The 15,894-nt window shown below is 41.3% G+C and overlaps 1 protein-coding gene across 11 annotated transcripts in view; it reads left to right on the plus strand.

The window, feature by feature from the left end:
- SSH2 (slingshot protein phosphatase 2) overlaps nt 1-15,894 on the plus strand; it is a 242,957-nt gene that overhangs the window by 206,438 nt on the left and 20,625 nt on the right. For all 11 annotated transcript variants that reach the window (XM_059046270.2, XM_059046277.2, XM_059046274.2 and 8 more), the window contains 2 exons: nt 7,954-8,000; nt 12,699-12,845. In XM_059046270.2, the coding sequence (XP_058902253.1) occupies nt 7,954-8,000; nt 12,699-12,845 (194 nt within the window). The remainder of the gene's footprint in view (nt 1-7,953; nt 8,001-12,698; nt 12,846-15,894) is intronic.

Genomic DNA, 15,894 nt, shown 5'->3' on the forward strand with positions numbered 1-15,894 from the left:
AATGTATTCAGCTTCAGATATAATTCTGTTTTCTCGAGAATGGACATGTTCTTTGCATTGTGAATATTTTTCTTATCTGGGAAAAAAACTTTCAAACTGGAGAATCCTGAAATTTAACTCTTATCCAGCAAAATAAGTGCATGAACAGGCTGTCTAAACATCTCATTGTATTTCTTCCATGATGGCTTCTTCCCTTTGTTTGTATCACCATATCCTGTGTCCAAACTCCTGTCTCTTCTCCAGTGAGTCTTTGCTCTGCTGGCTTTCCCAGCAGTTGACACAGAAAAAGAGGTTTTATCCAAACTGTAAGTGGTGTTGTTAATTTTCTGCAAAGTCATTTCATCGTGTGCGTAGCTGCCATGCCTGGAGCGCAAGCAGATTGTGTGAAGGGATGCAGCAGGATTCCTCCCCTCCCTTTGGAAGAATGCTCGGCTTAGTAGTGCACTGCACAGAGATGTTTATTTGGAAAGGTGTCCAGCTGATATGGAGAAGAAAAGTATAGAGTGTAGTTTAAAGAAAATCTGCAGCGAGAAACCAGGATTGATTGGTTGGAAGCCAGGGTATTTCCAGAAAAAGCAGTTCTTCCACACACTTAAGAGTGTACTACTTCTCTGAGCTGGAAGCCTTTGCCAACCAAATCTCGTATCAACAGCTCTCCTGGAGGCTGTCCGATTTGGCTGAGAAAATGCTAGATGTGAACAGAGAGCCTTTGCAGAAAGGCAGGCAGCATTCTTAGTTAAATTAGGGAAACACAGTAATATTGGACAGGCAACCAGTAATGTTGTTTGTGAATGGGAAAGAAGTCAGAATTTTACGGCTGATTGTTATCTTTTTCAAGGTTTGACATTACAGATCCTTTTAAAGTAGAGTTTTGGTTTCAAAGAAAAATTAAGTCTCATATTCATGATTTTTGCCCCTCAACTGGAGATGTGTAGCATAAACTTTTTAGAAGAAAAAGTTATCGATCCTGTGCCTGGCTGCCACAGTAAAGTGACTCACAGCATTGAGGCTGTAGGTATGGTATGAAAAAGATTTGGACAGGGATACCAATCCTTGAAGATTATGTCGAGTTGTATGATCTTTGCAGAACCCCCAGTACAGTCGTCCTTCTTTGCCATAAATGTGCTCTCCTCTTCTATTTTGCTTGGAACTTTTGGACCCCAACAAGGTTATTTCCTAAGGATAACTTTTTTTTTTTTTTTTACTTCAGGCAATTTTAGTTTTCATCCCAATTTGGAACTTACAGAATTCTTCCCTTTTTGGGGGGAGGTGGGGGTGGAGTATAGCCGATTAACAATGTTGTGATAGTTTCAGGTGCACAGCAAAGCAACTCAGCCATACGTATACATGAATCCATTCTCCCCCAGACTCCTACATAACTTTGAGCAGAGTTAGGCCCCTGTGCTATACAGTAGATCCTTGTTGGGTATCCATCTTAAATATAGCAGTGCATACATATTGATCCCAAACTCCCTAACTGTCCTTTCCCCCCTGGTAACCATAAGTTCGTTCTCTAAGTCTATGAGTCTGTTTCTATTTTGTAAATGAGTTCATTTGTATCATTTCTTTTTAGATTCCACCTATAAGTTAGGGTATCATATATTTCTTTTTCTCTTTCTGACTTACTTCACTCAGTATGACAGTCTCTAGGCCCATCCATGTTGCTGCAGATGGCATTATTTCATCCTTTTAATGGCTGAATAATATTCCATTGTATATATGAACTACATCTTCTTTATCCATTCCTCTGTTGATGGACATTTAGGTTGCTTCCATGTCTTGGCTATTGTAAACAGTGCTGTAGTGAACACTGGGGTGCATGTACTAAGGATAACATTTTAAAAGAAATCAGTCACTTCAGTCTTTGGGCCAGAGTACAGTGTAGGTGAACCAGAGTGAAAGGTGGAAGTGAACTTATTTTAAAACTGTAGGGGGGTGCTTCCCTGGTGGCGCAGTGGTTGAGAATCCGCCTGCCGATGCAGGAGACACGGGTTCGTGCCCTGGTCCGGGAAGATCCCACATGCCGCGGAGCAACTGAGCCCGTGAGCCATGGCCGCTGGGCCTGCGCGTCCGGAGCCTGTGCTCCACAACGGGAGAGGCCACAACAGTGAGAGGCCCGCATACCGCAAAAAAAAAAAAAAAAAAAAAAAACTGTAGGGGGCTTCCCTGGTGGCGCAGTGGTTGAGAGTCCGCCTGCCGATGCAGGGGATACGGGTTTGTTACCTGGTCCAGGAAGATCCCACATACCGTGGAGCGGCTGGGCCCATGAACCATGGCCACTGAGCCTGCGCATCCGGAGCCTGTGCTCCACAACGGGAGAGGCCACAACAGTGAGAGGCCCACGTACAGCAAAAAAAAAAAAAAAACTGTAGGAGCAGGACTTTCCTGGTGGCACAGTGGTTAGGAATCTGCCTGCCAATGCAGGGGACATGGGTTCAATCCCTGGTCTGGGAAGATCCCACATGCCACGGAGCACCTAAACCGGTGTGCCACAACTATGGAGCCTGCGTGCCGCAACTACTGAAGCCCACGTGCCTAGAGCCCATGCTCCGCAACGAGAATCCACTGCAATGAGAAGCCCGCACACTGCAACGAAGAGTAACCCCCACTTGCCGCAACTAGAGAAACCCCGCGTGCCGCAACTAGAGAAACCCCGCGTGCAGCAACAAAGACCCAACGCAGCCAAAAATAAATAAATTTTTTTTAATGTATTACAGTATAGTTTCAAGATTTCATTTTATACTTCCATACAATTAAAATATGCTTTGCATAATTACATAGAACTTATCAAAAAACCCCATGGAATTATGTCACTGCCTGAGAAGCATGGAGGAAAAAAAAAGTGATTGAGTCTGTTGAGGACCCAAGGGGGCTTATATGCATGGCATTTGTATTGCGGACAGAAAAGTAATTACACCATGTTGATTCCAGTTCTTTCTGTTGAACCTGAAACAGCCCTAAGCAGAGCCCAAGTCACTTTATATGGGCTTCACTGAGTCAGTAGCTGATGCGTTTAATTTATTTTGTTTCTGGATATGTGTCATTTCAGATTGTCAGTTTAAAAGTTTCTCTGGACAGGTAGATGAGAAAACCATGGACTTTTACCATCACATCAGGGTTATTTCCATCTAGCTGTACAGAATTCAGCAGAGGATTTAGATTTCTAAATTAAGGAGTGAGGTGGTCACACTTCCCTGGCTCCAATTTAGCCACTCAACCCTTATTGCTTGGCTTCTGTCTCCTTGAAAGTCCTTTTTTTTTTTTTTTTTATTTTTTAAATAATTCTTGCCTTTTTCTTTGGTATGGGAGCCAGTTTTCTAAGTTTGAGCGCAGTCTTCAGAACCTCTTAATATTTTTTTTTAAAGCAAGTCAGGTGAGCCCTGGTCTGTAGAAAAGATCAGTCATCCATCACTTACAGTTTTCCTAAATGTACTTCAGCACAGCATCCTTGAGATCTCCCAGTTCGATGGCCAAATTACAGATCACTTGTAATACGAAGATAGTGCTTACATAACACTTGACAATTTTCAGAGTGCTTCATTTACTTGTCTCATTCGATGATTTATTCAACAAGCATTTGTTGATCCTCTTTGTTATGCCAGGCATGAGGCTAGATATTTGTGCAGTCTGATCTAATTCCATAAGGAGGGAGTGATGACCATATCAAGATAGATACTCGTAGAAGGCCAGTGGAATAAGGTTACAAAGGTGACCTCTGGATTAGACAATTAGAAGAGGTCATTAGCAAGAGTGATGAGGGCGGAAGCCACAGTGCTGTGGGTTGAGATACATGGGAAATGAGGAATTTTAGAAAGCGAGAATTAGATTGTATTTCTATGAATCTTGGCCATGAAAGGAAAAGGAAGAGGACAGTGTCCAGAGGAGGATGTAGGATGGAGAGAGGGTTTTCCATTTTAATATGGAAGAAATGTGAGGGGAGGGCGGGAGGTGTTGGCTTATAAACAATAGAAACTTATTACAGTTCAGGAGAGGCTGGAAGTCTTGAGACCAGTGTGCCTGCCTGGTCGGGTGAGGGCCCTCTTCCAGGTCACAGGCTTCTCTTTGTATTCTTACACGGCAAAAGGAATGGGGAGAAACTTTATATTTTTAGTTTGAGGGGAAGCGATCCATTAGATTCCTAGGACTAGGGTGGAAGGAGTGTTTCATTTTACAGATAAGGAAAGTGAAGACCGAGAGGTTAAGCAATTTGCCCAAGGTCCCCCAGTCAGAGGGGGAGTTGGGACTTGAACCTGAGTCTTCTAAAGCTAAATTCCACTTAATGCATTATTCTGAAATAGATAAATTCTTATTTTTAAATGTTTGCCTTTTCAAAAGACATGAACAGATAGCTCAAAGATAGAAAATGGACCTGAAACACTGAAGAGTTGCTCACTTTTACACTAAACAGAAATGAAAATTAAAATTACACTGAGATAACATTTCACGCCTATCAGTTTGGAAACGCTTCAAAAGCTTAACCACACCTTTTGTTGGCAAGGCTATGGGGAAAGTGGCACTGTGATGTGGAGTGGGTCTGAGGTTATATTGTAAAGTGACGAAAGCAAAGAACAAAAAAAGCGTATGTAGTAAAGTACTTTTGTGTAAGTCAGAAGTGGTAAGTATATATTTGCTTATATTTTTTTCAAAATACAACATAGGTAGAATAAGCCACAAACTAATAAAAACGGTTACCCATGGGGATTGAGGAGATGGGGGTGGGAGTGAGACTTCAAGTTTACTTTTTAATAAACTTTTGACTTTCAATATTATAAAAGTCTTGTATATTCAAAAAAATGGAAAACATGGAAGAGAAAACACACCCTAAAATTGAATATAAACAGGAGCAAATGAACCCAAATATATATCAAACTGATAACCTTACAGAAAGAAATTAATTCAAATAACTTAAGCATAATACTCTAATTGTACCCCTTAGTGGGATATAATAAGGAAAAAAAAAGAAATGCAAAGAAAATTTGAACTTAATACTTTTGTTATTGGTTTTGGTATTGGTGTAATAATGTTAAAACTATTTTGTAAGTAGAGTAAATGAGTTGTTGGGAACCAAAGTTCTCACCATGGAGTAAGGAGATTTAAACATTGTGGGAGAGGCAAGAAAGAAAGGAAGAACCTTGTGGTGTTGAATTAATTTCAGTTGAAGGTAAAAATATAAACCCAGTATTTTTTTAGAAATATTTCCTAGATCTGACCACTGAAAAGTTTTAGAAACAATGACACCCAGTAGTTAGGAGCATACCTAATTAATGCCCAGATCTTGGTTACAAAATATCATTCTTCACTAAAAGAAACCAGGGCTTCTGGGGGAACTGGCTGATTCTACTCACAAAGTGAATCCCGAACAACTTTTTGTACCACAAAGCACGAATGCACTCAAAGACTAATGGAATCATATCAAAAGGAACCTGTTTGAAGAAATTCCCACTGGCCAAATTCCGGACAATCTGCTTGTCCAAAAAAAAAAGATGGTAATGGATTATAACGTTCTAAATACAAAAAGAATTCAAGAGTCCACAGTGACACTTCAATAAAGGGTGTGATGATTGATTAGGTGAGACTCTTAAAGAAGAATGCCAGCTAACTTGCAGAAGTAATGATGGAATTCGAAAATTACCGTTTTGTAGCCTCCAGTAGAATAATTCATTTGGGCAAGATCGGCAATTGATGCTGAAATCATAGGGCAAAAAGATTATTTTGGCTTTCATACGGCTTCAAAGATTACTATAGACTACTAATTAATTTCAAAGGAACCTTTACAATAGTGGGATGTGGCAGACACAAAGGTATCTACCAAGAATTCAAACTCAGCCTGACAAATAATGGGACAAACTGACATTATGTGCCTCGTGATTTGATGCAGTACGAAGTACACAATATCTCCCTTGTAATATTCTTTTTTTATATAAATTTATTTATTTTATTTATTTATTTTTGGCTGTGCTGGGTCTTTGTTGCTGTGCACGGGCTTTTTCTAGTTGCGGCGAGCGGGGGCTACTCTTCGTTGTGGTGCACGGGGCTTCTCATTGTGGTGGCTTCTCTTGTTACGGAGCACGGGCTCTAGGGCACATGGGCTTCAGCAGTCGTGGCACACAGGCTCTAGAGCGCAGGCTCAGTAGTTGTGGTGCACGGGCTTAGTTGCTCCGCGGCATGTGGGATCTTCCCAGACCAGGGCTTGAACCCATGTCCCCTGCAATGGCAGGCGGATTCTTTTTTTTTTTTTTTTTTCCTTTAATTTAGAATATGTGTAATTTTAAAAAAGAAATCAACTCTTCAGATTTCAACATTTAAACATATAACATCTTAATAGGAGTAATAAATGTTTAACATTTAAGTTCTACACCATACGTGGTAGCTCAATGCAGTAACGTGAACACATCTCTCAAGCATATGCAGGCTTTAATCCATTTCAGCATTGCATATATAAAAATTTCTTTCCCAGTCACAGATGTATCAGAATCAGCAGGTTAACTAACACAACAATGGGCAGGTGGATTCTTAACCACTGCACCGCCAGGGGAAGCCCTCCCTTGTCATATTCTTGCCAGGAATGTTTGACCTGAATCTAATCATCAGGGAACAATCAGATAAATCCAGGTTGTGGGGAGCTCTCCAGTATTACAGACCTGTAGTCTACAAAAATGTCAGTATCATGAAAGACAAAATAAGTAAAGGCACAGGGGTGGACTGTTCTAGATTAAAGACATGGCAACTAAATGCACAGTATGATTCTTTTTTTTTTTTTTTGTGGTACGCGGGCCTCTCACTGTTGTGGCCTCTCCCGTTGCGGAGCGCAGGCTCCGGATGCGCAGGCTCAGCGGCCATGGCCCACGGGCCCAGCCGCTCCGCGGCATGTGGGATCCTCCCGGACCAAGGCACGAACCCGTGTCCCCTGCATCGGCAGGCGGACTCTCAACCACTGCGCCACCAGGGAAGCCCCACAGTATGATTCTTGATTGAATGAATATAAAGGACATTTTGAGGGCAATTTTTAGAATTCAAATATAGATGATGTATTAGGTTATTATTAATGTTATCTTTCTTGGTTGCAAAAATGGAATTATATAGGAGAATATTCTTGTTCTTAAATGATACATGATCAAGTATTGAAGTGTCATGATGCTCAAGTTACTTAAATGGTTCAGGTAAAAAAAAGTATGATGTATATCGAAAGAAAGGGAAGGAGAGCAAGAAAGCAAATATGGCAAAATATTAACAAGTGATGTATCTTGCAGATAATCTATAGAAACATTTTCCTTTAAATTTTGCACATCATGTTTCCCTCATTTGTTTGACTATTTCACTCTCTCCCCTTACAGATATACACACACACCGTACCACCCCAACTTCTTAGATGCAACATAATATACTAGAAAAAGTGTGGGTTTTAAAATGAAATCCAGTTTTAATTCATAATAATGCCACTTTGTTCATGTAAGAATACCTGTGAGGTGCCAGGCACTGTGCAGGAGTTTCCTTAGAGAACAAGAGACCTGGTTGCCGCCCTCGAGAAACTTGTATTATAGTGGAGGAGAAAGGTAGTAAATAAGCACATAAATAAATATACAAGTAAAAATAGTGACGCATGCTATTGATAAAATAGACTACTATAAACAAGAGTGACAGATGACATTTAACTTAGATTGGAGAATGGTCAAAGAATCCTTTCCAGCAATGTGATCTTGAGCAAATATTATCTAACTTCTATAAGGGTTGGTTTTCATTTCTCTAAAAACTGAAGGTAACTTTCATACTCTATCATTTGTGGAAACGGGATATGATAGCATATAAAGTACCTGGCACATAGAGAGGAAATTTGGAAGATGTTATTGGCCTTCTTTTTAGAAACTCTGTTTCTTCCTTCACAGGACTCCTTTTCAAGTATTGTATTTGGTTCATTGGCTAATACTCTCTAACCTTGTCTTTTTGGTTCCACAGGGCTCAGAATGGAATGCCTCTAACTTAGAGGATTTACAGAACCGAGGGTAAGCACACAGAGCAATTGCTGACACCCCCATGTCGCAGAAATCACTGTTTTATCTTTACATTCTCCCGTCAGAGAGGTGTCAGTGAGTAACTTTAAGCTTAAGAGTTGCTTCCAGTTGATTCTTACTGGGTGTAATTTAATAAAAATTAAAATAGCTATTCTCCCACTGTTTCATCCCCCCACCTCCGAAGAAAGATCAACTGTTTCAGTGGAAAGGCTGTCAAAAACAAATGCGCAAGCCTTTCACGCTGTTTAAAACCAAATCTAGTTATTGACTCCCTTTTTTTTTTTTTTAAGAGCAGTTTAAGGTTCACAGCGAAATTGAGGGGAAGGTACAGAGAGTTCCCATATACTCCCTGCCCCACACATGCATAGTCTCCCCCATTCTCAACATCCCCACCAGAGAGGTACATTTTTTACAACTGATGAACCTATATTGACACCTTGTAATCATCTGAAGTCCATAGTTCACGTCACAGTTCACTCTTAGTGCTGTACGTTCTATGGCTTTGGACAAATGTATAATGACCATGTGTCCGTCACGATGGCATCATACAGAGTATTTTCAGTGTCCTAAAAATCCTCTGTGCTCTATCCATTTATTCCCCACCCCCACCCCCTGGCAACCACTGATCTTTTTACTGTCTCTCTAGACTTTGGTTCCTATTTTTATGTAAGAGTACACAGAACTGCATATGCTGGGTTCACAGGTCTTTATTAAACATTTATTGAGCAACTTCTGTAGGCCAAGCACAGTGCTAGATGCTAGGGATCCAAAGAAAAATAAGACTCAATTCCTATCCTTTTATAGTAAGGTGCATGAAGACTAAGTACGTTATAAATATAAAAGAGACAGTGTAAAATTGAACAAGAAGACTGACCTTGTAGTAAGAAATGTGTTCCTAAGCGGCACGATTATGAGTTTGATTGAAGCAACTGAGACCACAGTGAACATTCAGCAAGCAAAAAGCTGCCATTCTTCCCTTTTCACTTGTTAGCTAATGCCTAAATCTTTCATTGAACTCGGCCTTAGGAGGTCAGATCATTCCAATAAGAGAAGAGAAAATCATATCTGGAAATTGGCCATTCTAACTCTTCATTTTGGACAGAGATAAGACCTACTGAGACTCAAGAGATAGTGATGACTCCTTGACTGGTTGCTGGCTGCCTGTTTTCTCAGCTACAAGTCAGCATTCTGGTTACCTTTAACATGATTAGATGCATACTTCCTACTTTTCCCTCAGAAGAAAGGAAGCCAAGGGATTATACAAAGAGTTCTTGGGCAGGGGGATGGAAATCTGGTTACTTAATATTAAGGTATGAAATTAAATAGAACTTGGAAAATTTAAGTTGATAAGGATTGAATCAGAAGTTCTTGAAAGCAGAGACCATATCTTAGATTTGTGTGAAACATACCTAGCTCAGAGCCTTGTATCAAAAGGGTGCCCGGTAAATGTGAAGGAATGATAGAAAAATTGCCAGAATGTGACCTGCAGGAAACTAGCACCTGATACAGTGTTTAATATGAAATCTGAGATTTGATAGAGCACTGCCTGCCAAATGCATTAGAATCACTTCATGCATATATGCACTTTGACTTTTGACTTATATCCCCAGCTGGAGATGAGACCTATTTATCTCATTTACTACTTACAATGCTAAATTATAGAACACAGAAAAAAGACACGTATGGTTAGATGCTCAGACATCTACTTAGATCTTGTTTCTTAAATTCGCTGGTGCTTAAACTTTAATGGATGAAGAAGGATTTCCCAGGTGGCACAGTGGTTAAGAATCCACCTGCCAATGCAGGGGACATGGGTTCGAGCCCTGGTCCGGGAAGATCCCACCTGCCGTGGAGCAACTAAACTAAGCCCGTGCACCTCAACTACCGAGCCTGCGCTCTAGAGCCCACAAGCCACAACTGCTGAACCCGCGTGCCACAACTACTGAAGCCCGCGCGCCTAGAGCCCATGCTCCGCAATGAGAAGCCACTGCAATGAGAAGCCCTTGCACCGCAACGAAGAGTATCCCCCGCTCGCCGCAACTAGAGAAAGCCCGTGTGCAGCAACGAAGACCCAACACAGCCAAAAATAAATAAATAAAAATTAAATAAATTTATTTTTTTAAAAAAACTTCAATGGATCAAGAATTATAGTTCAGGGATCTGTACACAAAACATGTATATTGCCCCCTGTGGATGATTTAAGGGGTTTTTCAAGCGTAATTTTGACAATAAGGCCATTTTCTCCCAATCCACTGACTTTAGAACTCCAAGTAAAATGCTATTCCTTACAAAGCATTGTAAGGAATAGCTTACAATGAAGTGTAAGAATGACAAGTTTCAAGGAGTGCCATTTCCAATTGGTCGTGGCTGACTAGACTTCTGTAATGAAAAAGACTGGGAAACCCTGTCCTGCTATAATCCATTACTGAAGTATGGGATTGGGGATGGGAAGGTTGTTCATTTTTATTTTAAATGAAATAAGAGAAAGTGTGCTTGCCTTTTTTTTCTGACAGTTTTTGAGATATAATTCACATATATCATTCACCCTTTTAAAATGTGTACTTCAGTGGTTTTTAGTATATTCACAGAGCTGTGCAACAATCAATTCAGAACATTTTTTTCCAACCCAAAGGAAGCCTGTACCCTTTAGCAGTCACCCCCATTTCCCTTCCTCCCTTCAGCTCCTAGAAACTACTAGCCTACTTCCTGCTCTATAGATTTGCCTATTCTGGACATTTCATTTATATGAAATTATACAATATTTGGTCTTTTAAGCATGGTTTATTTCACTTAACATTGTATTTTCAAGGTTTATCAATGTTGTACCATGTATTAGTACTTCATTCCTTTTTTATTGCCAAATAGTATTCCATTATATGGAGATATGTATACACACCACATTTTATTTGCCCATTCATCATTTGATGGGCCTTTGGGTTGTTTCCACTTTTTGGCTATTATGAATACTCTTATGACCATTCATGTATGAATCTTTGGGTGGACATATATTGCCATTTCTCTTCAGTTTATGCCCAGGAGAGGACTTACGGGGTCATATGGTGGTAACCTTTTGGGGAACTGCTGGAGTGTTTTCCACAGGTGCATGTTGCTTGCTTTTTCTTAATTTTTTTTTTTTTTTTTGGCCGCACTGCACGGCATGTGGGATCCTAGTTCCCCAACCAGGGAATCGAACCCTCGCCCCCTGCGCCAAGTGGAAGTGCCGAGTCTTAACCACTGGACCGACAGGGAAGCCCAGCTTGCTTTTTAAATTAAAAAGAAAAAATCCTTTCTAGTGATGGACTTTGATGCTAAGCTAAAACAGATTCAAACCATGTCCCAGAAAAATGTTGGTTGCTTGACCTTAACCACAGAATTGGTTAGCTTGGCTTTCCCTTTTTGTAGTCATTTCTCTGACTTCAGTGATTGGGTTTGTAGAACCCCACGTGTGGTTCTGAGAAGGAAGCAGCTTCTAGAGGGAAATGAGTGAGTCTGTGCTGTGTTGTTGGAGTTGACAACAGTGATGTCTAAGTCCACGCAGCACTGAGAAAAGGTAATCCTTTGGCAGATTAAACCGAAGCATTTATTGAGATTGCACAGTGAGAGAGATAGCAAAAGAAATTTTTGATACAGAAACCATTTTCTGCAAGCCTGGGAGAACTGTCAAACACATCTGCTGCCATAGCAGCCAGGAATGCAGCCCAGAGAGTTAAGAGAGCTTTAAGTCCAACTTTCCTCTGACCCTCCCAGCCTGGCCTCACTTGCCTTCGTGTAGTTTAAGGAGAGTAATAGAGCAAAAGCTGACAACCTGGCATTTAGAAAGATAGGAGGGATTGTTTCCTTCTATTTTTTTTTTCTTAAGGTACATGTTAATAGTCTGATTTAATACAGATGACTTCCAAAAAATAAATTTTGTTGCTGGTAATTTTAGTGACTGCAGAGAAATTATCAGACCATGGGCCGCAAGTTGATTCTTTGGAGTAGAATGCAAGGCATATTTTCAAAAGACTCTGAAAGATGAGATTGTATAACTAAACACAAACTAAAAATGGAATATAGATGTTGAACTTGGTAGACAGCTTTTCTCTCAGTAACTCCCTGATACCCAGGTATGCCCAGGACCCTGTTACACAATTTCTGTATTAAATAAGGATAGCCTCTTAGGGTTTGTTTTTGTTTGTTTGTTTGTTTGTTTAGCTTTCTTTAATATTTTAGTATTTAATTTCAGCCTCAGGAATAAACAAGTTTGGTTTTTATTTATTTATTTTAATTTTTGGCTGCATTGGGTCTTCGTTGCTGTGCTCGGGCTTTCTGTAGTTGCGGTGAGCGGGGGCTACTCTTGGTTGTGGTGCGTGGGCTTCTCATTGCGGTGGCTTCTCTTGTTGTGGAGCACAGGCTCTAGGCACGTGGGCTTAAGTAGTTGCGGTACTCGGGCTCAGTAGTTGTGGCTTGTGGGCTCTAGAGCACAGGCTCAGTAGTTGTGGTGCATGGGCTTAGTTGCTCCGCGGCATGCGGGATCTTCCCAGACCAGGTCTCGAGCCCATGTCCCCTGCACTGGCAGGCGGGTTCTTAACCAGTGCGCCACCAGGGAAGCCCAGGAGTAAGCAATTTTTAAATAAGAAAAATTCCAATGCTGGGAATTGGATTTCGCCTGAGTAGTAGGGCTTATATTCTCCGTTGGTTTCCTCACAGGGTGCGATATATCTTGAATGTCACTCGAGAGATAGATAACTTCTTCCCAGGAGTCTTTGAGTATCACAACATTCGGGTATATGATGAAGAGGCAACAGATCTCCTGGCTTACTGGAATGACACTTACAAATTCATCTCTAAAGCAAAGTGAGTAATGGTCCCCCACACACGTTCTGACCCCTCTTGTGCACCACGCATGGTTGGGGTCTGAAAGCTGTAGATAACTTACTGATGATACTCAGAGGAAAGGAAGTAAAGAAAAGAAAGGAGACTGAGATCTCTTAACACTAGGAAAAAGATGACTAGTGACTTAATACTTTTGCTTTAAGTAGATGAAGCACCTGGAAGATGATCTCATGTTTTGTGCTATTTCCGTTGAGCACAAAATTAGAGAAAATAAACTCAAGCTGCAGTGAAAGACATAGAAATGAGAGAAGGAAGAAATTCTGAATGAGAGAAGGAAGAATTCTTAAGTTACCAATGGGGACACTTGAAAGTTATAGAATAGAAATTATTCCCGACAGATGGAACACTTGATCCTGCTCTCTGAAGACAAGGAGAGAAACAGTACGCTTTGGAAATTTTTTCCCATTCTTTTACTTTACTTTTATGCTACTCTAAATAGTGAAATTTTTCTCTGGCCCTTCTGTTGTTATCTTCCTTAAATTAATTGGTCCTTTTAGTGAAACAATTCCATAGTATTAATTTAGTGTTTAGTATTAATATATCAACACTGATTTTTTAAGTCCCTGAGGATTTCTTTGCCAGTCCTATTTATCCCTTCAGTAGAAAAAACCATCAGTAAGCATGTTGGCCACATTCCCTCTGCATGTGGGGTGACACTCAGAGCCTCCCTGGCAGATGAGAGAGAAGACCCAGGCCCTCAGCAGGGAAAGCGTGGAGTCCTAACCACTGGACCACCAGGGAATTCCCACTTCTGTTTTTAAAGTCCTCCTGCAAGAATGACACCACACCTCACTTAAGAACCTTCATGGTCAGGAAAGACTTCCTCTTAGTTGTCCTGCATCCCCATGCTCCAGCTCTGAGCCCATTCTCTCAGTGTCTAACCAGTACCCGAGAGACTGTTTTATACTGTTGAAGCTGCTGCCACTCATGGCATGCTTCCTACGTGCCATGTACTTTACACATATTCTCTCCTGTACGTTCCAAAACCCAGAGAGGCATGTGCTGTCTTCCTTCTGTACAGAAGAGGACAGACTGCAGAGATGAAGTTCAGAGATATCAACTAACTAGTGGTTGAGACAGGACTTGAACCTAAGATCATGTCTCATTTCAGTCCATCAAGTATATGGGAATAGTCCGGTTCCTTAAGGAAAGGGGACTGGAAAAGACTAGGCAAGTTGTCAGGATTACAGCCAAAGAGGCTAGAGATCAAGGCGAGGCCCCCAGTCCTAGTGAAGAGAAAGACTTGATTTCAGCAGGGCTGGGGTTAGAGGGGGATGCGTGAGGCGCCCACATTACATTCACTGAGAGGCACGCACTCTCCACGTCCTGCAGGTATAGGTCAGCGTCTCAGAGTGAGTGCCTCCCCTGAAGTGGCACCCTGGGAATCTCATGTGTTTCACCCTAATCAGGGCCCTGGCGGTCCAGTGGTTAGGACTCCACACTTTCAGGGCCACTCTACCTACACGTGGGTGAGTTTAGGATTCCTAATGTGATGCTGGGCTTAATCTGGACAATCTAGCACTTGAAGTGAGGGGGTAGGGTGGGCAATGAACCTGAAAGGTGAAATTGGGCTAGGTGAGAACTAACTGCAGATCCTTCATTACCTGAGTTAGAAGCCATCCACTGAAAAAGCCCAGTTCAAAATGAAGAAATGTTTTCATAGGAGTGGATTTCACAATTGTATTTTTCTTAAGCTTGTCCAAGTTTGAGCACCTTCCGTGCCTGCAGGCATAGACCTGAAATTCGATGTATTGAAGTTGTCAGAGCTTGATGGGAAAATATAGAGCACATGTCTGAACTTCCATCTGCGTCACTGAGACTTGGCTTGCCAACTGTAGTCTAAGTGAAAACTCAGTGATGCCAGAAGCAAAACAAACATGCCCTAGTCATTTGGGATCACCTAAGCATACAGAGACACATGTGCGCACCAACCATAGGACACTAAAATTTTACCTTTCTTTTGAGACTGTTTCAGTTATTCCAGACCATTCTCTCCATTCCCATAGCTTATCTGGCTGGCTCTCTCATTTTGGCACTTAACCTTATGCCTCCTTGCATTGGTGCTTAACTCATTCATGTGTGTCTGTCTCCAGCAGAAGGATTAAAAGCTTCTGGAAGGAAGCTTGTCTCCTGTAATACAGTGAGTGAGTGGATGAATAGATTTCCCCTGTTAGGCTGACATGTGCATTTTAAAATTTATTGGAATAACCACTTGGGAAGGATTCCAGCCCACGTACACTAGTGGTAAGAGTAACTGTTCTTTTTTCCAGATTTTAAAATGTTGTTCCTACTTAGAACTGACAGATCTAATCAGGAGATCCATAAGTTTGTTCATACATGTAGCAAATATTGGAAGGCTTACTCTGGGCCAGACACTGTGTTATTAGCAGAATTAGCATAGCTGAGTAATGCTCAGATCCAAGGTAATGAGCTCTGGCATAAGACTGAGGAGTTTTGTTTGTTTGTTTGTTAGTGTCGGTTTATGGTGACTTTGTTTTCTATTTCTTCCACTCCATAAAAAAACACAAAAACAGCTAATTATTCATTCCACCCTCCTTGCTGAGAAAGCCATGTGGTACATCACATGGTCCCATCCAGCTCCACAGGTTATATAGCCAGTCCCTAGACAGAACACGGGTGGTGGTGTTGTGAAAAGTAATATCCAGGGCTACATCTGAGTAAAGAGGAGAGTTAGTTTCATTTGGTGTGTGCTTTCCTCCGGGGACAGAACTCTTACTGGAACTGGAACTGGAAGCAACTCACAACATTTGGGTAAATTAGATGAATCACTGCCACACCTGTAATTCAATAGCATGCCAGCCGTCAACATGCCCCTGGGGCTGAGAGGACTGGCCTCCAGCCACACACAAAATGGGGTCCAGTCTCTAAATAGAACATTTTCCTTCTGTGCTCTGTGACCAACTGTCATTGCAATTACCATTTTGAATTTTAATTGTCTACTTCTCCCAGTGAGTCCTACCCTTTAGGGAAAAACTGTTACTTATTTTTG

The sequence above is a fragment of the Kogia breviceps genome, chromosome 19, assembly GCF_026419965.1.
Source record: "Kogia breviceps isolate mKogBre1 chromosome 19, mKogBre1 haplotype 1, whole genome shotgun sequence".
Lineage (NCBI taxonomy): Eukaryota > Metazoa > Chordata > Mammalia > Artiodactyla > Physeteridae > Kogia > Kogia breviceps.